The 10,000-nt window shown below is 41.2% G+C and overlaps 2 protein-coding genes across 2 annotated transcripts in view; one reads left to right on the plus strand and one right to left on the minus strand.

Annotated features, from left to right (window-relative positions):
- LOC137979117 (transforming growth factor-beta-induced protein ig-h3-like) overlaps positions 1 to 4,926 on the plus strand; it is an 11,034-nt gene extending 6,108 nt beyond the window's left edge. The window contains exons 6-8 of the mRNA XM_068826303.1: positions 56 to 263; positions 1,316 to 1,632; positions 3,455 to 4,926. Coding sequence (XP_068682404.1) covers positions 56 to 263; positions 1,316 to 1,632; positions 3,455 to 4,066 — 1,137 coding nt within the window. The 3' untranslated portion in view covers positions 4,067 to 4,926. The remainder of the gene's footprint in view (positions 1 to 55; positions 264 to 1,315; positions 1,633 to 3,454) is intronic.
- A 611-nt stretch (positions 4,927 to 5,537) lies between these two features.
- The window catches only part of LOC137979118 (monocarboxylate transporter 10-like), a 9,875-nt gene continuing 5,412 nt past the window's right edge, over positions 5,538 to 10,000 (minus strand). The window contains exons 3-4 of the mRNA XM_068826304.1: positions 8,790 to 9,159; positions 5,538 to 6,364 (exon numbers count right to left, since the gene is read on the minus strand). Of these exons, the coding sequence (XP_068682405.1) occupies positions 6,150 to 6,364; positions 8,790 to 9,159 (585 nt within the window). The 3' untranslated portion in view covers positions 5,538 to 6,149. The remainder of the gene's footprint in view (positions 6,365 to 8,789; positions 9,160 to 10,000) is intronic.

The raw sequence follows: 10,000 nt of genomic DNA on the forward strand, positions 1-10,000 counted from the left end.
TATCAACGAGAAATTTCATAGAAGTCATTCAAGCGGCCCTATTCTGTCTTTCTAGAGATTCGTCAAGTACCATATGCTTCCCAAACCACTTTACTCAGCTGCAATGGACAATGCCCGTTTCGTTACCGTTGAGGGAAACTTCGTTGACGTCAAACTGAATGGAGGCGGAGTTACTGTCAATGACGCAACAGTAACTGATACTGACGTCACAGCGAGTAATGGGATTGTTCACACTATCAATAAAGTTCTTATGCCTGTCTCAGGTAAAGCGATCCTCTCACTACTAATTTCGTCTCCCAAGAGTTGCAGTTAGTTTGCAAAGAAAAGTAACAGCAAACTAGGAGAGAATAACAGTTTGGCCCTTGGGATATTTGTATTTCATTAATGTTATTTCCAGGTGAAAAGGAAAATTTAATGTAAGGCAGTAGGAACGCTCGATCAGAATCACGGGTGGCGTTCCGTTTCGGGTGAAATTACACGATGATATGTTTTCGCGCACAGATGGGTTCTTATGACATAATTTAGGTCAAGGCCTGCAGGGAAACCGGTTTCCGTCATTAACTTACCCCTTGGTCCTAGCCACAAACGCGTGTCAGTACAATCACCCTAATAGAATATATAATTATTTCATTTCTGAGGGTTTGCACGAGCAATTCCATTCACATTCATTAGCTGGTTTTCATCTACACTGGGGTTACGAAGATGGTTTCGTGACTTATTTCTTAATCACTGGCCATCCACATTCTCGATCGTAGACCACTCCATTTTGCGCGTGACTAAGGAAGAGAGGACCTGACGCTCTGGTGTCTACAATTTTGGACAAAAACAGTTGAGACTTTTCTCGTCTTTTTTTTTTTTACATAATTACTACAACAAAGGACCAATAACATCCCCTTTCCCACCTAAGACAGTGTTGTTTATGAAGAAGCGGAAAGAACCGAGCGATCAGTCAGCACTTTTGGGGGAGAGGGAGGGGGAGCCGCAATGTGAAGATTTACTTCTTGGAAATAATGTGTTCAGTTAGATATGAAGAAGGAAGTAAAGCGTGTCTCACCAATTTTGTTCAGCGTTGCAGATTGAATTCCTCTTTAACGGTTTCGTGACTAGCCACGACATTGATTTGTCAAAAAAAATATAACTAACTAATGGGAGAATTTGTCTTTAAATACAATTTTTTTCTGCTCTAACGTGGTAGCTCTTTCTGTGTTCTCGCCTCCAATATGGCTGCCGTGACAAAAAAAGAACACGCTCCTTGCCTGATAGCTAACTTTGAACCAAAGCGACTTCATCTAATAGAAGTGTGTTATCTCAACAGCAATGAACATCATTGAGGTTGCACATGTTTTGAACCTCACAACACTCATAGAGTACCTCAATTCAAGTGGACTTTCTGCTACACTGAGTGAAGACTTAGGGCCAATCACCCTGTTTGCTCCTTCAAACAAAGCTTTCGAGGAACTACCCGCGTCAGTCAAGCGTACGTTACGCGATGATCCTGCAAAACTTCAGGACATTCTCTCTTATCACCTAATTCTAGAACGCAAGTGGACGTACGAGTTTGGGAAGGACAACCTGGTAAATTCTGCCAACATTCCAAACAAACTACGCCTGAATTCATTCAGATATGGAAAGGTACAGTTGAATGAAGTGACCTTACATCTAAAGGAGAAGATAAACCAATATCTCAGCGTAAAACCGCAGTTTAAACTTCACAATTTGTGGGCGCTACGTGCTTCGTTGGCTATTTGTCATCTCATGTCCAAGAAGCGCAAGTGGAATAATTGTTTCATCAAAAACGCCCACAAATTATGAAGAAATCGTCCCCGTTGCGAAAACAAAAAACAAAAAATGATGCGTACAGTTACTGATATCTATAGACCGTGGTATAATACCTTTTAGTATTCAACACATTGTGACAATGTCCAAATATGGTCATAGCGCGCTCAATATTCGTCGCGAAGCTCAACGTTACCCTGCGATTTACGTAATTTTGTGTGTCGCGGAGAAAATAGTAGTTTTTCCAGCTTTTTTTCCAATAAACGTAGAAAATTGTTCTTTGTCATTAATGTGTTGAATAATAAAACAATTATCCTGCTCAATCTTGCGGAATATCGCTTGATTTTAGCCAACTCGGCCTACGGCCTCGTCGTCTAAGTATCAGGCGATATTTCACGCGATTTCGCAGGATAATTAACATTATTCCATAAGCGCGCGTTGGATATGAGATGGTAAATAGCCAACGAGGCGCGTAGCGCCGATTTGGCTATAACCAGTCTCATATCCAACAAGCGCGAATGGAATAATTATTTTATTAAATTCCTTAAACTCCAAAAATTTGAAAGTACGAAATACGAGCGAAAAAAGCGAGAAAATCCGAGCGAAATCGAGAAAACTTGATGAAGATGCGATGTTGTGTAATACCTTGTAGTCAGACAGACGTAGGCTCATCACAAAAACATTTCTTGCCTTTTCGTGTACTTCTAAACGTTGCAATCGATCCAAACGAAAGGGCAAGTTATCCTTTCGCCCGTTGCCAAGCAACTAATTTATAATCCTCACGAGCGTATTGCACCGATTAACATCAATGTTGCAATTACGTATTTGTTATTCAACAACCAAGAGGTCCGTGTAGAGAGAAAAAACTTTGTTTCCTTCCGTAAACGAGATCTCATGCTCAGCCAGTAAATAAGATATTTATTGTTTTTGCTTTATGACAAAGGAAACTCGATTTCTTTCCCCAATCTTTGTGCGCGACCCTTGTTCGTATATTTACTGTTTTACCACAGCCGTGGCACAAACGAAAAGCTGTTTAGCAAAATGACAATGGCAATGTGGTCCGTAACTCGTGACCCGGAGTGCAGGACCTCTAGATGTTGACCACTGAATAGAAATCAGGAATCTGGATTTGACTCGAAAAAATTCGATTATGTCACTCACCTGCCAGGAAGACCGTAATCTTGTAACTTGCAGTCACGTCCCACCTACACGGTTTTGGTCAACTCTACACCAGGGTATCGAATCTCAGAGCGCATCAACTTGGTCGCTGTTTTCTGTCTTTTTTTTTTCCCTCGTTAGATTGACTAACTTGACTGAAGTTCAGTAAACATTAAATACTTCCTATGTTTTGAATAAACAAAGTGTAAAATGGAGCTTATAGTATCAAACCCAATTATCTACTTGGCCGGCCGTAACAGACTCAGACGATAGAATGAGCTAATCATAAAGGGAAGCGCGTGGAGTAAATGCCACCGTGCGGGGAGATGCTCGTCGGGAAGCGAGTCAAAATCTTGCTTGAAGTTCACAAAGTCGAGCAAAACCCATCAAATTATGATTGCGAAGCGGTTCTTCTTATACTCAAGTAATCCGGCCCCTAGAAATTTTTTGTTCTAGCCCTTGAGGCTTTAAAAAAAATAAAAACTCGTTTGTTGTGTCTCACCGCCTGCTTCGTCTGTAGGTTCACGCTGTTGACGGTGCTTGCATCACGAAAGCCAACATTGAAGCCTGCAATGGAGTGATCCACGTCATTCAAAAAGTTCTTTTGCCACCAACAAAAACAGTGTATGATGTCATCCGCACAGATTCACGCTTTGCAACTCTCATTGAAGCAATCAACGTCACCAAGCTCGGGTCAGTCCTGCGCAATCCCTCTGCTTCACTGACCCTGTTTGCACCAACTGACAGGGCCTTCGCAAAATTGGAATTCAACTCCCCTGGGGCTATGGAAGCCCTACTCGCTAGTCCAGAAGAGCTGTCTGAAGTCCTGGAACATCACGTGGTTAATGGCACACTGTACACGTGTGGGATCCATTGCATGTACAGCTATTGGTCGTTCTTTAGAAACCATTTTTCTGTGTATTCATTGAGCCGTGGAGTCCTGAGAATGAAATACGACTGGAGTGGTCGCGTGTTTGTAAATGGCATGCGTATCAGGGATCGCGATCTGCCGGCAACAAACGGAGTTGTTCACGTGATTGACGACGTTCTGGAACTCTATCCGCTCGGACTCCGACGGCATCATCTTCGGGCGCATTCCGCAAGCCGCGACAAAAAGCACCGCTTACACTGAGCCATATATAGACTATTGAAATTTACATTGTGTTGTCTAAGCCTATACCTTTTGTAACCACCCTCAGGGACAGACAATCTGACATCACAATTGTCAGAAACTGATCTCTAGTCTAGAAGCGAAAAGTGTGTACTCCCCTTTGAGTGATCATTCTATTAGATCTGGTTATTTTTAGAGTCATTTCCTTTAAGTTTTTTCTTGTCTCATAGGGGCTGTGTTGCGAAATTTAGCCAAATTCAGCGACTGTGAACTAGAAACCAAATCAAGCGAAACATAAAAATAACAACTCAAAACATTAAAGGAAGGTTTGAATAAAGCAGCAAATACAAAAGGAGGTAGGGATGGGTAAAATTGAAAAAGATTTAAATGGATGGGAATTTGGGTTTTTGAAAGCTGCTCAGGCTTACAGTTTTTCGAAGTTTATCACAGTCGTCGGTAACTTAAATTTTGTATACTGGACAGACATTTTTTGTCACGAAGCTTAAGTTTGATTTGTTTTGTTCAAAAGTAATTTCTAGGTTAATTTTCTGTTGCTAGTTGGTAACTGCACAAAATGAACTGCTCTGACGTGACACGACCCCTTTCATGTATACCTATATGACGTAAAAGGAGGCATTGCGTTTCGATGGGCCAAATGGAACAATGCTTAGCTGAAAAACTCTTTTAAATATCGATGGTGGGGAAAAAGGTAACTTATTGGAGAGATGTCGGAGTTTTAGGCTCTTTGTCCGGACCTCCCCGGCTTGCGTTTGTTTAGGGATGATTTACCTCCTTTTCCAGGAAGTTGACCATTTGCCAGTACCGAATTATGCTTTGTCGTTGTGAATGACTTGTCAAATAAATGTGTGGCTTAATTACTATTTAAGTAAACATTTCTTTATTTCCACAGCGGCTATTTCGGTCTTGGGTTCCTCGAAGCATGCAGGTTAGCGCTAATCAGCGTTAAATACCATGGAAACCTATAGGTTGATACCTCTTAAACAACGGTTAGCGCTAACCAGGCTTCGAGCAACCGGCCCCAGGTTGTCATTTGCAGAGTACAGTGAAGAAGTGTTCTAAAATGCGTGCCGCACGTGCCGCACGATTACTTTTCCTCTTAAAGCTAAAAATATCGCCGTTTTGTGGCATTGTAACAGCCGTTGCAATGGTCCATTTCACAATTGTGTGCTTGGTTAGCTGGCCTGTGAATGAAAGTGAGGCTGGGGTTGACCTTGTTTTGATAGAAACCTTACGGCTTTTCTTATGTAAATTCTTACTAATTAACATGACGACAACATCATAACCATAAGAAAAGGAGGGAGGTCGGTATCATAACAAGGTCAACACCAGCTTCGCTTTCATTCACAGGCCAGGTAACCAAGCACACAACTGTAAAGAGGTCTATGGCCGTTCTTTTTAACTCCCCATTCTTTCGGACCCGCAAACCTTTTCCCTTGAAGTTAAGAAGTAAAAGAAAACCCTCGTCTCGTCGAAAACAGCAGCTTGACCTTTATTAATTCTTTCGCTGAGGAAGCCGTTCAAAAACTTGGAACTACGAAAGAAATTTATCCTAAGCAAGGCCAAAAAAATATTTTGACTCCCTACTCGCCCAAACAACCGATACATTCGGTCAAACACACGCACAACAAGACACAAGATAAGAATTGAATAAAGCTGGATTATACTATAATATTTTAGATGACGTATGGGTTGCGATCATATACAGTTATTAATTACTCTGTAAAGCACAGATGAAGTCATTATTTTCAATTAGAATTGCAAAAAGCAACAATAAGGAGCGATTCCACCTTTAGAAGAGGTAAGTACTCAAAAGCAACTTTTGTAGTGTATTGGGTTTGTGTGACATTTAAAGAAACTAAGAAACGCCAACTGTTCACAAGAGCACTGGAAACGATGTTCAGAACAATAGACACGACCAGAGTAGGAAAATGGGCTTGCCCCATGTTATAAAACACACGCGATAAAAACGAAAGAAAATTCCTTCGAAAGACTACCAAGTGTATCTGTTAGCTGAATTTGCTGATTCCGTAATCTTTAAAGAAAATGCCTTATCCTCCCAGAACAACCATTTTTAGTTCTTACTCTAGTTATTTTCATGAGCATTGTAATGTGTACCAACTGCTCTTCGTCCACCTCTGTCGACGCCCTCGTCGGTTTGTTCGCAGTCTAATGGACCAACTTTTGATCTTCTTCTACTGAGGACAATTAATACCATTGGTATCAGAAATGCCGTTAGTAACACTCCGCCTGTCATGTAAAATGAATAGACATAATTTCCTGTCTTGTCCACGATCACACCTGTGGAATGAAAGACAGGGATTCAAGTTTAGATTTTAAAGATATGTGACAAGCAAAATGTATTACCTTAATAATAATAATAATAATAATAATAATAATAATAATAATAATAATAATAATAATTTTTATTCACTCTTTGGTAGCATCTGCTAAATTACAAGAGGGGTCAGTAGCTAGAAAATGCATAATAGGACGAGATTCCAAAAGTTACAGGACAAAAATAACAGTTAGCCGTACTTAAAAGTAAGAAACCTACAGTGCGCAAAAGTCTGTTGTTGTTGACGCACTGCCTAGCTGTACCCGAGCGGAGACCGTATCCATGGCTGACGCTTGATCGTTCACGGAGCAGACGAGCAATGCAGGGGGAAGTCGATGATACAGATAATGCCTGAACAAAGCGTTCACAAGCTTGACCTCGGCGCTCTAACAGTGTCTGTAAGCCAGAACGATCAAGCGCTTGATCATAACTTAGGTTTAGCAGAATAATGCGCAGAGCTTCCCTTTCAACGGAAGCTCTGCGCATTATGTATTACCTTTCTTTGTCATTAATCTGCTGAACTGGGAACCACGTCATAGGGGAATTTTCAAACTCAAACAACGAAATTTTTGCGACCAAAAGAAATTGGTCAGAGGCTATGAATCCGTTTGTTTTCTCAATTTACAAATGCGTTTCAGCATTAAAGACATTTGATGATCTGTTTGGCCTAAACTCCGCTATATTGAAATTTATGGCTGTAATCGACAATGTAACTGTACAACTCTTTCGCGATTATTTACTCTTGTTCACGTCGTAAAACGTGCTCGAATTATCTTAAAAGTAAATTGGTTCAAGAGGTGTCCCAGTAAAAGATATAGAATGAAAGGTCGACAGTTGTATGCTCATGTTGTTATCAAAGCCTCAAATTTGGTGATTTCAAGTCATTGTTATGCGCAAAAATGTGTTCTAAAATGTGTACAGATCAATTTTCTCTTTTAACCAATACAGCAGCCTGTGACTGGGAGTGTACAATTTCATTGTATACTGTACGTGGAAGGAAGACCTTAGACAACAATGACCAGAATCAGGTTGCTGACCAGCGGTTTTCATTAAAACAATGGTTTGCTGGGGGTGCTCAGTCTCGCGGGCTCAGAAAACCTGGTTGTAGTCATTGTTATTTAAGGGTTTTCTATGTGGAAAGGCGTTTTCACAGACCGAGATATTTTTAGATTGATTTTTCCCTTGAAACCTTTCCAGCCAATCATAAGTCTTGCATGAGAAATTATTCCCCTTGGGATTGAGAATAGTCTCTAGTGCAAGCCAAATCTTATTTAGAACTTGTCTAAAGAAGCTTCATCTGTGAAAATGCCGTTACATAGACCAAGTATTGGAGTCAGATGTGGGCTCCTGACCGATGAAATTATTGCTTTGTGGCGTTGACGTTCCCGCGGCCTTTGTCGGCTCGTAAAACTCCCTAGTGTACAACGTCAACGAGATAGATTATTAATTAATCGCCAAGTACTTTAGAATTAAGAAGTAAACTTCTTTAAACAAGGAACGTCCGAGATAAAATAATATCCATGCCAGGACTCGAGCGAGGGGCGTTTACCATTTGCACGGAAAATCCGGTTGGAATGGAACGCTTGTAATGGTATAGGATTTTTCCCGGTCTGGCGTTTTCCCCAGGCCCGAGTCCCTCGCGGCTGGAAGAAAACAATAACAAATCAAAATGGCGGCTGCAAGGCAGGAAAAGGGGCCGAGGTGAACTGGGTCGAGTGGGAGTTTACTACAAATGGCACAGGATTTTTCCGGTCATTTCGATTGGAACGAGAAAAGAGGAATGCGTCTGAAAATTCCCCTCTTTTTCGGATACTTTCCGGTGGATTGAGCTGTACCATTTGAATTTACAACCGGAATTTTCAGTTAATGTCGACAAATGGTTAACACTCCAAACCTCGAGCTGGGACTCCAGCCAGGACTCGAGTTAGGACTCGAATTCAACCGATGGACACGGGACCCGAGGCCTAATTACTCTTCAGCAATGAAGCTTAAGAGGAAGCACTGAAACACACAAAAAGCGCCAGAACCACCAACTACGTCATCAGTGCCAAACTCGTTCCCAGTTTCCGGAAACACTGCTGAAGTCTAATTCAGGGACTTCGAGCCACAAAAAAAGCTGATTTAAATTTCTTTTCTTGAAATTTCTGTTGTCATTCCTTATAAGGACATAATAAGCTACAAAATTCTGCCAAAAAAAATTTTAATTCATAGGCACTTTAAATCTTTATTTTTTAGCGAGCGACGTCTTGATCTCTAGTCTTGATCTCGAGTCCTGGTTCGAGTCATAACTCGAGTTACAACTGGAGTCCTGACTAGGTATTTAGGTATTCTCGAAACATCCACAAACATAAAGTCTGCTTCACGAAAAGATCTAATTAATCGACTCACCAACAATCGGACCTCCAGCTGCCGCCGTTACTGCATAAAGAACATTGTTTATAGAGAACGCAGCTGTTCTCCTTTTGGCATCAACACAACTAAGGACAATAAAACCATTCGTTGTTATAAAGACTCCATCACTTAAGCCATAAGCGGCGCTGTAGAGAATTAATTCCCAATATGTCGTGGCGAACGGCAGCAAAAACGTGGAAACTGAAGCCAACAGCAAAGAGGCTTGATAAATGTAAACTGCATTCACTCTGTCTGCGTTACACAACCTGCCTGATACCAGCCTGGCGATGGATGAAGCAAGACCAACAAAAATGAAAAGCCGTGATGCCTTTTGTGCTGAGATTCCAACCTCTTCAGAATACTTAACCTATAAAAGCAGCAAAGGTATTTGCATAAAGTAAGAATGAATTAGAGAAGAGTGTTGATGTATCAGTTTGCGTCCTAGTCCCAGCACAGTCACAAATGGATTTATGTTTAGATACACTTTGCGCGCGAAACAAACAAAGCTCCGCCAATTTTAACCAATCAGAAGAAGCCATGTCACGCGTGACTACTTCTGCCATGTTATTTCAGGGACATGACAACTGATTTCCGCGGGAACGGATATTCTAAAAATAGGCTCATTTGTGACTGTGCTGAGGAGCCCACCCACGCCATAACAACACTCTTATCCAATAGTGATCATGTGAGATGGGATTTGAGGACAAAATGTCCATAACTTTGATGAAACACCAAGGGCACTCCAAGGAAAGGAGGGTTCCAAGGTATTCCGGAACCTCTCTTGAAAACCATAGTTTCTGTCATCCAAATTTGTAATCACTGAATAGATGAAAGCATCTACAATATTGGACAAAACTCTTGGGAAAAATTGGGGCATCATCGGACATCGAACATCACCGGACATGCGCGCACTCACAAAGAAAGTCTATTGTCCCCACCCCCTCTCCCCATACCAATGTTAATACGGTGGAAAATACTTTGAAAGTCTTTGGCCGTCTCTAAACCAACATTAGATTAAGGGGAGGGGGAAAGTATGGAGAAATTAATCTTTATCACACAGACATATAAGGAAAGGACCATTTAATTTTCAAGGGAGTATTAAGGTAAGAGAGGTAATCCCTCATATTGGCCCTATTCCCAACGTAATCCCTCTTAATTTATTTTTAAATCTCCTGCGAGATCCGGTATTCCCACGAGGGTTAATTGAT

Source organism: Montipora foliosa, chromosome 12, assembly GCF_036669935.1.
Source record: "Montipora foliosa isolate CH-2021 chromosome 12, ASM3666993v2, whole genome shotgun sequence".
Lineage (NCBI taxonomy): Eukaryota > Metazoa > Cnidaria > Anthozoa > Scleractinia > Acroporidae > Montipora > Montipora foliosa.